Raw genomic sequence first — 19,242 nt, 5'->3', positions numbered from 1 at the left:
TCCCAGACAGGCATAGTATCGAGATTCTATACGTTTCTTCAAGACTCTGTCATTAATAATTAACACTTTGATCTAATGTTAGTATTATACAGTGTATGGATCTGCTAAAAATGGTGGGGAGTGCTGAGGTGAGAAATGACCTTTTGTTTAAACTATAAAAGAGGAGCTTGAGTGCATTGATGTGTATCTTCACTATACTTTTAAAACTGTAATACTGTACTTCAGTGTGCTTTGAATATCTATCTAGAAAATGATCTAGAAAATATCTCTGACGTCAGTCAGATATATCAGTGGAACTCTGTCCTGTTGTAGCAGGCATCACTGTTCTCAACAGATCTGGCTATTTGGATGTATAACAACAGTGACAGGCACATTTTGGATTTTCTACTTCTTAGCTCTTCTTGGATGTATCAAATGTTAAAGTGAATTTCAAAATTTATTTGAGTAAGCAGTTTGTTAGCCTGATTCCTGCTTTATTTCATGATTGCATTTGACTTTTTAACATTCTCCTTAGGATAGTTTGATTGAATACTGTGTTGACACTAATGTCTGTTCTGGAAAATCCAAGTCAGAAAGGCCAGAGATAAGCAGGAAGGCCTGAATAACTTACTTTGTTCAGAATATTTGTTTCTTTTTTTGGACAAGCAGTGATATTCATCAGCTTAGTCATCCCTGTATGAAAACAGAAGATATCAGGCAGACTTTTACAGTTTATCTGTGTAGGCAAGATGCAAGTCGCAGTTTAACCTGGAGAGGTTATCTCAGCTTTTGTTATCAAGATGGTAAAAGGAATGTGACTTCTTTCCTTTTGATTGCAGAGCTTCTCATTTGCACTAAGCATTCTCCTACACCTCTGAGGGAGAGAAGAGAAACAAAAAAATCCCCAAGAAAATCCTTTGTGAGAAGTCAAGGTACTGAAGTCTGTTGAACCTATACCCGCAGCTTTGGCAGCTGTCTTAAGAGCCAAACCCAAGAAGTTTTCTGCCTTTTCTTGAGGGCTGTCTGATGAATAGAAAACAACTACTTCAGTAGCAGGAGTGGTGTAATTGGGCACCTCTGTAGAGGTGTCTTGGAGATCTCCACTGGGGATATCCACAGAGAACTTGCTCATTGCTTTTTCCTGTTAACTACATCATATCCATGAGTGAAATAGTCATTAGGTAGCAGAGATTTATATTTATGCCTTACCTGTTCTACCTATATTTTTTCTTTCTGGAGTAGTAAGTTGTAAACAATTTGTTGATTAGCAATTTTTAATATTAATTCTTAATTATTAATTCTTAATAATGAATGTTCCTGAATTTGTTAATTGCATCAATGCAATTCATTGCGAGGCTATGCCAAGGTATGATATATTTGGTATTTATTGCTATGTCTGCAAGGATTGTTCAATCACTCATAATCCAAAAAAAGATATGGTAAGGACCTTGAGATCTCTTTAAACTCAGGTCTAATCTCTCTGCTTTGATCAGAACTCTGAATTTCAGATCCAGAACTCTACATAGGGCTGTTTGTGCATGTGTGTCTGTACTCAGAGCGACTCTTGAGTGTTTTTTGAACAAAGAGGTTCTATCAAAATTGCAGTTGTGGAATGGGGACCCCAGTCTGATCATCCCTTCTCGTATTTGTGTTCCAGTGATTCACTTGCATGATGTGTTAATAGCAGTGCTAAGTATAGGGTTGAAAAGTCCTGACGTCAGGTTTCATGAGTCAGTCACAAGACTACTGTATTTTTATTCTCTTAGTTTCTCTCTTTTTTTTCTTACTTAGTCTTCACTTCTATCCCCTCTCAAATTTCTTTATTGTCCATCTGGTCTTATTCTCGCCCTCTTCTTGGTGTCTTTGGAAAAATTAGATCATTTCATATGCAACATTTTCTCGCCCTCCAGATGCTCTTTCTATTTCCCCACATATGCACCATCTGCCTGAGTGTGTTCTGGGAGTTGTGCAGGTGTTGATCAGGATTAGGTGGCAGAACTGAAGTGAAATGTGATAAGTTTTGCTTGCCCGTTCCTTTCTGCATTGCTTTTTAATTATGAAGTTGCTTTATCAAATAAAGAAGGAAGCAAAGAGGAGTAGCTGTGTACTAGAAGAGAAGCAAATTGAGAAATGTTGGTTCCCTGATCCTAGTACTGAGGATAATGCAGAATAGCTAGTAGGAAGAATTCCCACAGAAATGTTTCAGAGTCCACAGTCTTTCCACCTTTTGTGGGAACTCTGAAGATTGAAGGGTTCCTGTCGCTTAGTGTTGTGCTTGTGGAATTTTTTGAGCAGTGGCAACTATCCGGAATGCTATATTAAAATAGAAAAAATACAAAAGAATAGTGTGTGGGGCAGCGTGACCTCATGAATATTAAGAGGCTTCTAACACTGTTGTCTCTTGGTCTGTTTATGCACAGGAAATGTACATGTCTTCAGAATTCAGCCTTCTGATCATTTCCTTATAAACTCTATCCTGGCTATTTCTGATACATATATAGGCTTCCCTTGCCTCCACCCTTTGAACTTCATTTATCAAAATAAAAGTTCAGATGTAAGATCATACTTACTTGAGCAATGTGCTTAACCTTTCTCTTTTACATGTAATTTTGAGAAAATAAAAACATATGTTTTGAGTGATTCTCTCTAGTGGTCTCCAAGAAATGTTTCTCTGATTAGTCAGTAGGGGGAGGAAAATTTTTAACCAATTTAAATAGCTGACTTTTGACAGTATATCTTCCTGACTAATGTAGGATATTTTTCAGCTCACTTTGGCCTGCTCTGTCTAGACTGTGTAGAATCTCATCTAGTAGTGCAGATGATTTTCTATTGAAGTATGTTCTTACTTTTAAAAAATGAAATATAAATCAACAGATGTCACATCCTCCCCTGCAGCCTGCTTTCATAAGCAAAACGCAAAACAATCTTGCTGACTATCATGCTTTCATGATCCCTCATTTGACAACACAGTTATGAGGATGCTGTGTAGACTTTGGAAGATTCTGAACTTTAAACAAATTCTCTGCACTGTTGGCAATATGAAAAGTTAACAGTTATTCAAAGTGAGCTATTCCCGACTGTTCTGTTTCAGTTTAGTCACCTGAAGTTTATTCTGGTCATAACGTCTAGTTTCAGATTTGACTTTGGTGTACAATCATTTGAGAAATATCTTAAGAATTCTATTCAATCTTCTCCTGTTAAAAAAATAAAAAAAAAATCAAAGAGTATGCAGAATTGAATAGTTCTAGGTATGCATATTTCTCCATTGATGATAGATGTGTTGACAGAGTAATGCTAACTTTTTTGTCTTTTCCTTTGTGTTTTCAATTATTAAGAAAGGTGGTGAAAGGGAAAAGAGGTACTTTTTAGTATATGAAAATTTGACTGAATTTAATAACGTGAAAATTTTAGAGCAGAAGATTAGTAACTTCTGCAATTAGTTTAATTGGAGAAATCCTTGAAGGATCAAATTGAAAAAAGGTGGTGCCATGGACTTTAATAAAGTCCAATAAATTAACTAATAAATTGTGGCATCTGGAACAAAATTATTTAGTATCTATTATTACTAATGACAAAATATTGTGAAATCATTTTTATGGAAAAATATTAATGCAACCAACTAGGCAAATGTAGAAATTTTATGCAGAAATATTTTTTATTTTTTTTTATTGGCAGCCTTGCTTTGCATCCTGAACGTGTGTTGGTGGCAACAGGTCAAGTTGGAAAGGAACCATATATCTGCGTATGGGACTCGTACACTGTGCAAACTGTATCTGTTCTGAAGGACGTTCACACGCATGGTATAGCTTGCTTGGCTTTTGATTTAGATGGTCAGGTATGTAATTTTTGTTTTTTTTCCAAACACTCTAAGAAACTGCATCTATGAGAGCTCTTTTGTTGTTGGAGAGACCAGTGCCTATCCTTATTAAGATGACAACAGGTGGTGCTCTACTGAACATAGAGGGGAGCCTAGTTGTAATTTTTTTTCTATAAAAACGTATTGAAATTATTATAGGGAGGCTTTGAGGTTTTTTTCAGAGTGATCTACAGGTCCTATCATTTTTATTTCTCACTATTTACAGCTTTCTAGATCAGTGTCTTTCTACAACAATGTTTCTGGTTGACATTGATGTCTTTTCTCTTTGTTATTCTTGTCAGTGTGAAGTTGTCACTTTCTAACTTGAGCATTGTTAATAATTTGAGATCAAAAGTTTAGTACTAGATTGTTTTGTTGATGTTCCCTAACCCTTTCTTAGAATGCAATCATGTATTCCCTATGTACATAATGGAAATTTGAATGTAGATCTGTGATCTGTTCTGGGTGCACTGAAAACTGATTTTTATGTTTAAAGCCATAAATTGTCAGAATTTAGACTGTCTGCTTTTCTCAGTGTTTCCATATGATCACCTTTTTTCTGGCATTTGGAAGCTGGTTAGAGCTCTTTTTGAGATCTGCATCTCCAGAATTGTCTCCCTGTAGAAACATTTCCATATGAAAAATAAGTTTGTTTACATCTTAACTGTCCTTTTAAATCTAGAATTGTCAGAGAGCAGTTCTCTCTGATGAGGTTCTTCTAGATACTCCTCACAAGTAGCATTTACTGTTGATAGCAAGTTTAATTATTTTATATATTGGACCCTGTATGATATTTTGATTTAGTGGAATGATACACAGAAAGGTACTGAAATCACAACATAAGCATTTGTAGCAATTGTAATATACTGATGAATCACATTTAAAACATGATTCCTGTTACCAGTCTTAAATGCTCACTGTCACAATAGTGGACATCACCAGTTGCCAAAAATGAGTAGATGGACAGAAGTTGTCTAGTTTTTATACTTTTGTTGGACAGCGTAGACACTCCACTCCATCTTGTCTGGATATCTTAGGAAGGCATTCTTCATTAGCTGTCTAACACTGATGCAACTGTCTCAGTTAAAACCATGATTGCTCTTCAATTTCTGTAGTGTAGAGATAAGTTCAGTTTTCTCTACAATAAATTCTTCTGCAAGATCACAAGTATTTTGATTCTCATCTGTGCTCTCCATTGTGGAGGAGTACTGGCTGGTAGCAAGATTTTCTAGAACTGGAAGCACCATTTGATCACTCTTTGAAAAATAAAACTATCAACCAATGTAGGACAATCATCAGATTTTGCAGGGGATTGATGAATATCAATTACAGAGCTAGTTTACTTTCATACTTCTTGTGCAGTTGGGCTGGAATTGACCTTTATGGAAGGATAGCTGGAACTGAAACTGTTGTTCCTTTCAAAAACATTTTTAAAGATAGAATTGAAAAGATGGACTTCAGAGTATCTGAAAAATTGAAGTTTGCATTAATAACTAAGGAGCTTGAAGATCACTTGTATTTAACGTTTTCTTTTCTTTCTTTTTATTCCCATGGTTTTGGAGCCTTACTGATACTAAAGAAATAATGTTATTGGAAATAGCTTTCTGTTTTTGTAAAAATTTTTCTTACCTTTATTGTTTGTTTTTGCTTGTTACAAACTCAATTTTATGATCTGCATAAAAAAATTGAAATTAAATTTCTTTTGAGTGTAAGTATTTGCTTGAGAAAAACTCGTCCAAAAGATTTGCTAAGATTTTATCTTTTTATCAAGATGTCACAGTACCTGAATAAACTGAAGAAAAAGATTTCGGTTCCTTTAAAAATAAAAACAATAACCAGAATCACCAAGGTTCATTTTGTCTCGTCTTCAGTACTGTTACAAACTCTCAACGAAAAGATTTTAGAGAAAAAAGTAACTTGCCTAACAAGTGTGGTAGAATTGGGCTGTAAACTAATATGGTCAGTGATGTGTGTCAAGAGATCTGTGCAAAGTGTTCTTAGAGCTGAAGATGATCCAGGCTGCAAGGTGTAGTTCTTAAGCTTTTATTTTTCTATAATTTCTTGGAAAAGTAACTGATCAGACAAAGCTTTTGAATGAGATGGTATATCTTTAATTTTTTTCTGTATCAAAGTGAAGATATTGTTTCTTATTCAACTTAGTGGTGACTCTAGCCTTAATTAATGCACTGAGTTATCTTTATTCATTTATTTTGGTTACTTTTAGCGGTTGGTCTCAGTTGGTTTGGATTCAAAAAACACAGTTTGTGTTTGGGACTGGAGAAAAGGAAAATTGTTATCAATGGCTCCTGGTCATACAGACAGAGTAAGTACAGCTCAATAATTTGAGTGTCAATGAAATTACATGAAGTTTGGATTTGGATTAAGATGTTGGACTAGATTATCTCAGAGGTCTTTTCCAACCGTTATTCTGTGTATAACAAATAAATGTAAATAAAATATGTAGCTTATTTATTTTGTGAATACTTTGTTGAGACTGTGAGTGTGCATGGGAAGTGCGAAAGTAAGGCACTTTTTAGACACAAATCCCAATATGAAAAGTCAAACTGAAGGTAATCTCTTAGATTTTTCTAGTCTCTTAGATTTTCATAAATTAATCTTTTTGTTGTTTCTTTTCATGGAGGGGGAAATAGAAAATAGAAAAAACGTGCAACTTCAGTGTTGAATGAAGGGATGAAGAAGTCATTCTATTTAAAGCATTTTAGATTATCTGTTGATTTGGTACAAGGTTTTTACTGTTTTCACTGTCCTGTGCTAAAAAGACCATCTCTGCTGACATTCTTGTGGTCTGCTGCTTTATTATTTTTATTTTTAATGCAGATATTTGATATTTCTTGGGATTTGTACCAGCCAAACAAACTCGTCAGCTGTGGTGTAAAGCACATCAAGGTAATGAAATGAATCTTACTTCATGAAATACTTATACTTTGTAAAATAAGGCAAAAATGGAATCTAACAGCAGTATATATCTAAGAGGAATCTACTGCTCAGGGATTGCTATCATGCATCGCACATGACTACACTGGACATTTTACAAAATATACAGTGGAAAACTGACCATTCCTGCTCAAAAGAGTTCATGGTCAGGCAGACAAAAAAGTAGAATAAAAGATAAAAGTAGAGTATAAGATTTGTCATTATGTGATGATTGTGTTGTAATTTAGAATTTAGGTCCTCTAAAATACTATTTGAAATCCCAAGCAGTGTAAGGCAAAGAACACATGCTTACAGTGAGTCCAGGTACTCAAATTTCCGATTTAAACAATTGATGAATTGTTACACTGCAGAGCTGAAACATGTTTAACAGTCATTTCTCAGACTTTCAGAAAATGTGAAAATACAGTGGAAAGAGAGAGGAAAAATTCTTTATCTTTCTTTTTATTCTTTTTTCTCTGTAAAAGTAGCTGTTGCTACTTTTGTTGTTTTCAATGCTCTTTGCCTGTTAACAGGATTTGTAAATTGGCGTTCTGTATATTTTTCAAGCAGAGTATTTCATAGAAACTCTCTTACTTTATTTGATGTGTGTTCCAATTGTCATGCAGGAAAAAAGCTTCTTTTCCATACTTGTGTCAGTAAGATTATGAATGCTTGACTGTCATCAGATACATTTCCTAAAGAAAGTCAGTCTCTTATAGCATGCACTGATAACTGTGTTACCACATAACAGCAGTAGATGGCAGCTTCAAAGTTCTGCATTGCTCTTAACTGTAGGTTCCTATGGTGAGAACGAAAATAATGTTGATTTTCTTATTTTTATACCATGAAATTGAGATTAATATATATTAATGGTTGGCTAGATTGCATATACCTTTGAGCATAGTGTTTATTAAATCAATCAAGTCTCCATGAACTGAATTAATAATTACTTTTTTTCTGTTTCAAGATCTAAAAGCAACACTATGATGATAGTAAGATAGTATTTGCCAGCTGAGAGTTAGTATATTTAAAGGGGCTTTGTCATGTCAAAATCCATCCATTTAGATAAGAAAAGCTCTTTTTTGCAGGTGGGAGGGAGAGGTGTATTTTGAAAATAATTGATAGTACTTCTTTAAATAAAAATCTTAGCCCTAATGATTTAGAGGCATTTGGATCAGGAAAGAGATTTTTACTGATGATGTCTGTTTTTCTTAAATTGTTCCTTCTTCGTGTTATTTTTTTATATCTGTAATTATTTATTCTTCATCTTCATTATTCCGTCATCACCTCACAAAATCAAGTTAAATAGACAATTTCAAATAAATTGCTACTAAGGAATTACTAAGGAATTATTAAGGATTTTTTTTTAATATGTTACCTTCCTATTTATTTAATTTGTGCAGTTACATCTAAGACAACAACATAAGCATTGACCCTGTTTGCTTTGGTTAAAGTTAAGCAGTGAAAAGTAGGACAAGTACATAGGCAAATGTATGTAATGAGGAGGTGAAGTACTTCTCTCTCAAATGAACATGTTAAAGTATAGGAGATTAGCAAACATCTGTCTCTCTGAATGGCTTTGTCTTGCAGTTCTGGAGCTTGTGTGGCAATTCACTGACACCAAAACGTGGTGTTTTTGGCAAAACTGGTGATCTTCAAACTATATTGTGCCTAGCTTGTGCAAGAGATGAAGTGACGTATTCCGGTGCATTGAATGGTGATATTTATGTATGGAAAGGAATCAACCTTGTAAGAACAATACAGGGAGCACATGCTGTAAGTATATCTCTTCTAAATTAACGTAAAATGCTAAATAGATTTCCAGAGAGCCGAAAAGGGCAGTGCAAGATCACCTGGTCTGTGTTCTTAAACAATTCCAGTGATAAAGACTGATAATAAATAATCTAATTTTTTGTGGATGTCTGATTTATCCAAGTCCAGATAGCCTGCACTCCTGTGGTAAGGCAGTGGGCATTGAAAAAAAGAAACAAGTACCCAGAGAGGTTGTGGATTCTCCATATGCATCTCTCTCCCTTGGAGATAATTTAAGCACAACTGGACAAAGCCCTGGGCACTTGCTGTTAGCTAACTCTCCTTTGAGCACGGCTAGGTGGTCTCCAGAGTTTCTGTCCAACGTTAGCTGTGCTGTCATTCTGTGAATTGAGTCCTACTGGCTAATTATCTGGTAGCTCTCTAGAGTCCATTGATTGTATGGACTGCATAAGCCTGTATGCTTACCTAGTTTGTTGGCACATATGCTTATCGTGCAATTGAAGTATTAAAATCATTCTTTATAATTTGGTTAGGTAGAATAGAGGGGACAAAAATGGTGAATGTTATATATGTGAAAAAGGTTGCTGTCAATTAATAATGAGTTGATAATGTGTTCAGTGATGGCTGAGAAATGTACCGTAGGGAATGGGTTGCACCTTGTTGAACTAACTTATAGGAGAGATTGGACTACTTAGTCAGACAGCTGTATAATATGATGGTCTATGTGTTTATGAATAAAAGTGTAATTATGAAGAATTTAAGTGTGGGAAACATGTAATGACCCAACTGATGAATACAGGATTGTTAGAGCTTGTTGCTCTGTTACACTGCATCCATTTTTTGTTGAACACAAGATCAAATTTGAAATGCTGTTCTCTTTATCTTCATTAGAGTCAGTGGACTGAGCTCAAGTGACCTTGGAGTAGGTCTTATCTAACTTTCTATTTTTGGCTGTGTCCTTTAGGCTCATTGGAGTTGTAGTTTGCCATACTGAAAATTAAGTAGGTTCACTCGTTTGTGGTTTTGGAATTCATTTTTACAGGATATTACAGTCACTAAAAATCACACCAATACAAGAAAAAAATATTTTCCAGAAATTTACTTTCCAACAAAACGAAATATTATTTTTCAATAAAATATTAGTTAAAAGGATAAGATTGTCAGATTATAGTAAGTGCAAAATATAAAAGCTTGGAATAAGAGTGCTTCTTCAGTCATACTAAACTATAATCATTATATACAGTTATTTTGTACCTGATTTTATAAGTCATGTCCTACTTGTCCATTCTTTTAGAAGAGAATGCATGTGTAAATGGTATCATTTGTTGTGGGTGTATATTGTTAAAAGCACAGTTTGAGCATAGTAAGGAATCAGTATAAATTTGCATTCATAGTGCTAGTGTTGGAATTGTCATCCCTGCATGCCTGTTTATCATGCCTTATCATTACTTCTCACTGGGCTTGAATTAGACTGAAAATTTATTCAAAGAAAGTGTGTCATTATCTACTTGAATACCATGTATTCTGTGTTACAAGAAAAAGGGTAGGTATCTCAGCTACAGAAGAATACAGAAGAATTTCTAAAGCACATTAGTGATGTGGAGACGCTGTCCATCTGGCTGGCAGTGGTCTGTATTAATGTAGCAAACAAGTATTTCTCAAAGTTTGACTGCTTTTGTTACATTTAGCTTAGTTCAAAAGTTATTTGAACAGCTGTTCAGTGTGTTTTAGTATAGGCAACAGAGGAAATAAAGAACAACTTTAGCACTAGCAAGCAAAATTGAGTTCACTGCTAAGCCAGATTATCCATTTTGTGTTACAGCATTACTAAGAACTATAGACAGAGGAAAGAAGAGTTTCTGGTAGATTCCTATCTGAGTTTGATGAGGAATCAAAAAGGTTAAACCAAATAGCATGTTTGGATGACTGGAAAATTTGTTGGAAAAGGACTGCAGAGTTCACTGAACATAGAAGTAGGAGTGGAAGGTAGGAAAAGATGAAAATGAGCAGAAGGGAAGAGTACAGGCATAGAATGTATGTTTAGGAAACATTCGATCACAGTGGGAATTTGTGGAACTATAGTTTTGCCAATCACTTATTAATAATAAAACCAATGGAGAAAGTCTCAAAAAGGAGAAAGGAAACAAGGCGGCATGAAAATATATGAAAATTTATTGGCACTGTTGTGGTGTTACAGGCATGCAGTGCGTCTGATTCTGGAATGTTAACCATGTATACTGTTTAAAAAAATAATCTTTTATCCAATGTTACATGGCTGTGCCAGTGCAAACAACAGACTATAGAATTTGCTATTTATTTTATTCACTTTACAGGTTCTAAATTCAAAGTAGCCTGTGATTATTAAGTACCTGAAACAGACACAAGGTTTTACTCATGCATTAAAAGAAAATATGCTTGTTTAAAAACACTGAATGCTTTGAAGATTGTTATATGCTATGTTTTGCCTTGAATTGCAAATGTACATAAGATGCTTTCTCAGCAGCTGAATAATTTATTTTGAGATAGTCTTTCAGAGGTACACATTAAAGTTGTGTGGATTGATGTCAGAAACTGAGGTTAAATAACAGACTTGAGGTTAAATAACAGGCACCCTGTTAGAACTATTGCACGCCTATGTCAGTTGGTTGAACACTAATTAAATATAGATGGAAACAATATAATGAACTTAAATGAATGGTTTTAAGCCAGTATCATTTACCAACACATTAAGTCATGCAGAAGTTTTTCCCTATTGTTTAGCCTTGTTGTGAATTTGAAAAGCAGTAGTCCACTTATAGGCAGTGAAAGGCATATATACAATTCATTTTATTTTTTATAGTAATATGCCCATTTTTGAACTATTTTATGGGTAATCTGTGACATAAGAAGATTACATTTCAGAATAGTTGCTCTCCACTTACAACATATTGACATCAACTTTAAATATTTACAATACAACCATTTACTGCGCTGCATACATGGGAAAGTCTTAGAATAAATGCCCATTATAGACATGGCTTTATATGTTAGCATATGTATCCTGAACTACGTTTGGGGTTAAAAAGAAAGTGCTGGATTGTTTACCATACTGGCAAAATTTTTCTGTTCTCCATATTGTTCAGAAGAAGTAAATTGTTTTCTGAGCATACTTGAAGTTTCCATGTGATTGCTTGTTCTAATTGCCTGTTTTCCATGTGAATGCTTGGTCCTAATTACAGCTAGCTACAGTCACATGTTTCAGGAATTGCATAGTTAGAAAATTCACTGCACTAGTTTTACTAGTAGACTGCATTTGGACAAATTAGCAATTGATTTCTGTCCACAGGAGACGAGACAGGTGTGGAAGTACCAAGCAACAAGAGGCTACTTCACTATTTTAAATTTCATGGATAGAAGCACTAGGAAAATACACAGTATAGGCCATCTTTGTTAAATTCTTGTACTTCTCTGTTTTTTCAAGTTCTGGTCTGTCTGGGGATTTCTTTATTTGCTCTCATTTAATTCTCTTTTCCAGTTTAAGGGAACACAGATGTGATACCAGCTGGTTATGCTGAAACAATAGGAAATATTTTGCATTTTGAGAGAACTGCTGATTAATTTGAGTTCTTTCCAAAATTTTCCCATTCATTAAGAAGCATAATGAAAACTCCGTAGCAGAAAAAGATGATCCGTATGGCAAATTTACTAACTTTCAAGATGGGATAATTTGATCTACATATTTTGTTTTGAGTCAGGAGCACAATCAGTGTTTCTTGCTCGTATTATTCACTTGGAACAAACAAAGTCAGTTTGCCTCTCATTACTGATGAAAGACCACTGACCATCAAAAACTAAATTATGTTCATAACAACTACAGATTGAGGGATCAAGAACTAAATTATGTTCATAACAATTACAAACTGAAGAATTGAGAGAATCTTGAAGACTTCGAAGATGTTTTGAATTAGCAAACTTTACTTTTCCTAAAAGGGAAGATTTAGTGAAAGCACAATGACTGGCCAAGCTCTGAGAATAATCTATCTTTTCCCACTTAAATGTGGGCCTAAAAATTAAATGAAGAGTAGCTAAACTCAGCTTCCTCCATCAGATACTTAGAGTCCCCATAATGGACTTTTGTTGTTGTTTTCATCTCTTATCCCAGTGGCACTTACACTGAAATGAGGATGTCCTGTTGCATTGCAAGAGATTGATTGAGCACATCTGCCAAATCTCCTTGACAACCAGTATGTCCTTCTGAAGATAAGGATATTCTATGAAATGGAAAACAGATTAATCCTGGATCCACTAGATTTTATCTTCAGAACATTCAGCCTGCTTCCCACATTGCCAAGTGTCTGCTTCTTGTTTTTCAGTATGGACTAATTAAACTATGGATTTTTGAAGGAGTTAATTAGAGAAAAGAGAATAATTCTATTATCAAGATTGCATTCCAAAAAGAGCTCTAAACTATTTAAATATGCAAAAACTTCAGCAACTTTCATCATATGGTTTAAAAAAAAGGCCAGAATTCCTTCAGCCTTATGTTTACTCAATAATGCTAAAAGGTTAATGCAGTAAAACAAACAGTCACATACAGAAATAAATGGAGTAGGAGTTGATTTTGTAAAATCTTTAGGCTCCCAAAGAAACAGAAAGAGGATTTGCAGAACATTAGAGATATGGGAGTTAGCCTTCTAATCTGCTTATGACTTAAAAATTGTACTATATGTCTGTTTGGGCACATATTACTTCTGAAAATGTGGATTCCCTTAAAAGTCAGTATTCTGAGGATGGGCGTTACGTGTCAAAAAAATGGACTTCTGTCACCCTAGTTTTCAGTCTTGATTGTTGTTTTAAACTTTAGCAAACAATACTCACCTTGTGAAAGCTGAGAAAGTTTTTTATTTTTTATGTTTCTCAACTCTTGAAACAATTAAATCCTTGTTACTCAACACCAAAGGAACAAACAGATTCCATACTTCATTACAGAGCATTCAGGTATTTTCTTTAGATATGATTGGAGAATAAAACACAGCTTGGTAGCAAAGAATAGTCATGAGTACCTGGAAATTATCACAGTTTTTATTGTATTTGCATTCTAAACTTAAGATTAGGAATCAATCTTCCATGTCTAAAAATGTGTAAAAATAAATAATAAATCCCAGACATACGTTTGCCTACATTAGAAGTAACTAATAGCAACAAAGGCCCAGAACCAAGCCTAAAGGAGGTTGGTGGAAATCCTTCTACTGATTTTTGTACAAGTGTATTTAATTATTTGATTTATGACAAAAAAAAAGTTGGGGGCTTGCAAACCTATCTTAGGCTTGAACTGCTTTAGTTTGGTTGAATTCTGTATGTACAGAACTAAAGCATTAAATTTCTCCTGAGTTTAAGCTCTCATTTTGCAAAGCATCTCAGTTTCTGACAGTACATAAATATCTGTTAAGCCCTCAAATGAGTTAATGTAATTTTGAATATTTCTTATGTACCTTGAATAGAAACAAGCAAAAATTGGTTAGTTAAGTTTTCAAAAATCAGAATCTAAGTTCTTTCTAGTTCCTTCACAACTTCCAAGAATTTGGAAGAATTCTTTTAAGAATTAAGCTCTTAATTTTCTTTTTTGTGTCTAAAACTTTTATTAATTGTGTATTTTTGTACAATTTTCAACAACTGTGAAAGAGTGTAATAGGAAAGGGTTCCAGTCTCCATAATGATCTCTCTCATCTGTATGTATTATTAAAAAATAATTTTCTTCCCTCTTTAGGCAGGAATTTTCAGCATGAACGCGTGTGAAGAGGGCTTTGCTACTGGTGGCAGAGATGGCTGTGTTCGCTTGTGGGATTTAAATTTTAAACCAATTACTGTGATTGATCTCAGGGAAACAGACCAGGGATATAAAGGTAAGAAGAAGTTTGTCACTATCAACATATCATAGATTGGAAATTTTACATTGTTTTGTAAAAGAAAAATTTTATTCAAGTAAATTAGGAGCAGACTCATGGATGTTATTATGTATTGTTGGCAAGATGAGAAATGTTTTGTTTTCACAATGCCTATAAATAAAAGAATATGTAGCCCATCGAAGGTGGTGTGCAATGTACTATATACTAGGAAGTTTTGGACAGGAGTTTGTCTATGACTATATACTATGAAGCTGTTGATAAACGGATACAATGCATGTCCTTTCTGATGCAGAGCAGTTTTTAACAATGAAGAGTAAAGCAGTAAGAGAATTTAGAAGAGACACTGCAATGAAAAACATCAGAGTGAAGAAATTCTCTTTTGTAGTTATCCATGTTTTCAGAAAAACTATTCAGATAGAGTTTTGTGGTATTTAGAACGATGCTTACGTATACCTAGATCATAATAAAATTTTAGGTCAAGCAGGCTATGGTCTATATTGTCATTGTTCTAGGTATTGGTGCTTTAGTAAGCAGCAATATAAGATAAACTTGCACCGGAGCACTAATATCTCATGTATTACTGCTTTCATAGACGTGGGTTTTTTTGTTTTCCCCAGTAACCTTGCTCTTTTCTATCACCTTGTGGAGAATTTGATGATGTGGTAGAACGTATCTTGACAATTAGATACATCACTGTCCATAAATAACTGATTACAAGCAGAGTTAAATATTTGTATTCTGTAATTTATTTGACATTCCCACCAAGACTGTGATATTTTTCCAGAAAGATGAAGTACATTTGATTTGAAATGCCCTGGGGTACTGTGACTTTGTCATGACTGAGACAATTGAAGAGAAATAATTGCTTCAGTCTCAAATCAAGAGATAAATGTGTTCATGTTTATACCCCCTTGCTTCATAAGGAGATTAATTTATTTTTTCTAAAATAAGTGCTTAACTGACTGTTTTGGATAGTCATTGCAGTTTCTGTCTTGTCTGACAGACTTACTTTGAAAAACAACAGAATTTCTTGTTTATAAAAATAATGGTTATGTATTAAGTTTCTAATTAATATTTCAAAGTAATATATTTCTAGATAGAGGTGTCCCTCTGAATTAAAGAGATTAATCTAGTTTATAATATGTTTGGTTCATTAATACATTTGATGTGTTTGCATTCATGTACATTTCTGTACTCTAGAAACGCTAAATTAATTCATTGATAAAGTTAGTAAGTCCGAGTGTCTCCTAAGTGAATTTGTACATTATTGAATGAATTCTGAAAAGAAGGCTTTCTTCTGTTGTGTCTTATATCCAAGTTACACTAGCACACATGCATTTCTGCTGTTGGTAATCTCAATTTTCCCTTCAAAATAATTTATTTGTAGATACTTTCTCTTTCTTATACTGTTGTATGTAACTGTGGCCTCCTTAGGTCTATAACAAATATTAAATACCTGTTTGTTTTAACAACAAGAGTAATGGTGGTAAACTCATGAACCTTTGCACTTGTAAAGATTCCTTAATTTGAAGAACTATAGAACATATCAGTAACTTCGTATTTGCTAAGGAAATTATCCCAAAGCTATTATTTGTGATTGGCTGTTGTACTAAAACATCAGTTCAGATTTGGGAAAAACATGACTGGAGCAGGAGAAAGAGACCTGTTCTTACATACATTAGAAATTTTGGCTTTTAAGCTTAATTAGAGGCTGCTGCTGCATGTAGTTAAATGCTACATTTCATTCTGTTTCATTCTTTCAAACCTATTCTATGGTTCTCTATTCCAGATCATCTCTCTTGCTTTTGGCATGAACTCTTTAGATTCATCAGTTCCAAGTACTCCATCTTCACTTTTCTTTACTCATCCAGTGCCATTATGCAACTAATAACTTGTTTTTAAATTATATCTTTCATGATTCCATTTTCCATAATCGTTTCCCTTTAGACTTCTACATCTGTGATTTCTTTATTTATATCTTTTTCAGGATAGCCTTTATGGCCTTTCATTCTTCTTGTTCTCTTAACTGCATTTTCTGTTGGTCCCACTTTATCTGTTGGTAATCTTGTCTGTGAAAGCAGTCTCAAGTTCTGCATCTTCTCGAAGGGTTCGCAAAGCAAATTAATGATTCTAGATAGATCTCCAAATAGTTTTTCAAAATATCTCCCTCCACCGCAAGAAGTTCCAGCTTACTAAAACAGATTCCTTAATCACTGTTCATCAGAGATTCCAGTTATTTTTTTCTTGATTTTTATTTTTAGTTAAAGTAGTCAATATAGTGAAAAATATAAAATACCTAGATTATAGATAAATAGCCGAGTATATTCACCAGTGCACCATAGGAAAGAATCTGTAAAGCAGATAATGCAGAGAGTTTTATAAACATTATATATATTTGTTTTGAGGAATTTTTGAAGGGCTTTAGCTCTAGTCATATCTAGTGGACTGAATATTGTGTAGCAGTCAAAGTGCACTGAGTGTACTCTAGGCACTTTTCCATCCTATTTCTTATAGAAATACATTTAGTGTACGTTTAAAGGTTCTCTTTAGATGCAAAGCATATAGGTAGGCCTTGCTTTGAGAGCTTGTTTTGGTAAAAATGAAAATACATAGATGAAGATGCACCACTGGCCTGCTGATCTGCACATTCACTCTGAGCCTTGCAATTTTTTCCTATGTAATTTTAAAAACATTAGATTCTTCTTTTCACTCTGCACAGTTAAAAATATTTTTCAGAAGCACATCAGCTCATACGATATTCATTTTTTTCTTGCTTGATGGATATAATTTTGCCTCACATATTAACCCAGAGTCACAGATCATTCTTGACCTGCCCTTCACTATAGTCAGTGTTTTGGCAGAGAGAATTGTGTCAGGCATTTCTATCATCTTGTTTTCTAGATCTGAAACTGGCAAAATTGACTTGTGCTATCAGTCTGTAATAATTTGAGTCTTTTTTAAAAGGTGCATATTCATAAATTTGGTTAAGAGTGGGTTCTCCATGTACAACTCTCCTAACTTTAATTTTATTTATCACAATCTTATCTATAAACAAATATAACTTGTGAGTGTTCAGCTCCTCTGTAAACCTGGAAAGTAATTCAGTTGTTCAGAAATCCTTGTTAAATTCCATCATAAACTCTTTTCAACTTTTTCATATATTGTTTCAGTGAGTCCTACTTCTTTTCTTTGAAGGAGGAAAGGAAAAAAAAAAAAAACAACAGATATTGTTACAAAGATACAAGTTACAAGGGTTTGCCTTAGGAGTAGCATCTTAGAAAGGAGCTGGAAAGTATTGAATTCTTTGTTTGTCGTATACCTGGTCAATACGTTGCACTGATGCTTTTGTCACGTACATAATTGAGATTTGTTCAGCTAGTCGTATGAGTTCATGGTATCATCAGAAGTTATAATTTACATTTTCTGTTACCTGTTTTGAAGTTGAAGAGCATTAAATTTGCCCCTTCAGGTCAGTATTTCTTTCCTCAGTCAGAGATCTTGCTATGAAAGAATGTTCTTTGCTTTACTAAAGTAAGGGTCACATCTGATTTTAGAATTTTTAAAATTCCAGTGTTGAAAATTTAATGTTCCAAGGACAGCAGTATGTGATGTGAAATAGATAAAGGGAGTAAATGGGAAAATGGGTGTATGGATACTTCCTGACATGTTCATGCTTTTATGTTTTTCCATGTTTTGTCATGTTATGTTATCTTTGTTTCGCAAATTCTAAGATTGTTCCTCTCAGTAACAATATGTTCCTTCTGTAGGTCTGTCTGTAAGAAGTGTTTGCTGGAGAGGAGACCATATACTTGTTGGAACACAAGACAGTGAGATTTTTGAAATTGTGGTACATGAGCGTAATAAGCCTTTCCTGATAATGCAGGGGCATTGTGAAGGAGAGCTGTGGGCTTTGGCTGTCCATCCTACAAAACCATTGGCAATGACTGGAAGTGATGACCGATCAGTCAGGTTGTTATTTGTCTGATTTTCATTCACACATAGTTTGATGCGAACAACTGATTTTGTAGATAATGTAATTGAAATGTATGCATTTTAATATCACTGGTACTGATATCAACTGGCACTGAAATGCTTCTAAACCAGTGAAGCTATGTGTAAAATTACAGGCCTCTAATAATAAAATACGTAGGTCACTTTGACAGTAATGCCTCCTATTTAATTCCATGGAAATGACAATAGATGCAAAGAACACAATAACACTGTTTGTTAATTCTCAGCAAATTCTCAGCAAAACACTGGTTTTCAACATAATCACCACATGAGTTACATGTTTTTGCCAGTGATGAACAAGAACCTGTATGTCAGGTTCTGCATGGCTGCCTGGAATGTGGCTTGTCTTTCACATCGCTGTCACCACTGCTGAAATAGAAGGCATAAATTTCAGAATAGCCCTTGTAGTTGAAATTTATGGTTAACAATAATGCATCATGGAAAACAGAAGCCATTTTCTGAGAAAACTCAGTAAATTTCTTGAGCTTCTTTAAAGCTCAACTATTTGTCATAAATGCCTTTTTTTTTTCTTTCTCAGATATTAAATGTGTTGCCATTTTTTGCTAAATATATAATTGTAACACAGTTAAGAAAAATTGTAGTTGAACCAAAGTTTCACTCAAGAATGCTGGATGCATCTTGTAAATGGTAGATATCATGTGTTTTGTAAAAAACAAGATTTATAGTATTATCTAGACAAATGTAGGAAGTTATGATAGTTTGCTAATAGGAAAGGGTATGTTTAATCTGAATTCTTTGATTTTTCTTATGCATTTTTAGCTAAAGTAAGAAACAAAAGGGTAG

At 34.2% G+C, this 19,242-nt stretch overlaps 1 protein-coding gene across 2 annotated transcripts in view; it reads left to right on the top strand.

The window, feature by feature from the left end:
- The window catches only part of EML5 (EMAP like 5), a 94,038-nt gene that overhangs the window by 12,873 nt on the left and 61,923 nt on the right, over positions 1-19,242 (top strand). For both annotated transcript variants that reach the window (XM_042870104.1, XM_042870114.1), the window contains exons 2-7: positions 3,655-3,814; positions 6,060-6,158; positions 6,674-6,742; positions 8,360-8,545; positions 14,289-14,424; positions 18,195-18,396. In XM_042870104.1, coding sequence (XP_042726038.1) covers positions 3,655-3,814; positions 6,060-6,158; positions 6,674-6,742; positions 8,360-8,545; positions 14,289-14,424; positions 18,195-18,396 — 852 coding nt within the window. The remainder of the gene's footprint in view (positions 1-3,654; positions 3,815-6,059; positions 6,159-6,673; positions 6,743-8,359; positions 8,546-14,288; positions 14,425-18,194; positions 18,397-19,242) is intronic.

The sequence above is a fragment of the Lagopus leucura genome, unplaced genomic scaffold (genome assembly GCF_019238085.1).
Source record: "Lagopus leucura isolate 7727_CA_CO unplaced genomic scaffold, USGS_WTPT01 Super-Scaffold_1, whole genome shotgun sequence".
NCBI lineage: Eukaryota > Metazoa > Chordata > Aves > Galliformes > Phasianidae > Lagopus > Lagopus leucura.
Note: the sequence above shows the minus strand (reverse complement) of the source record. Positions and strands in the feature narration are given on the sequence as shown.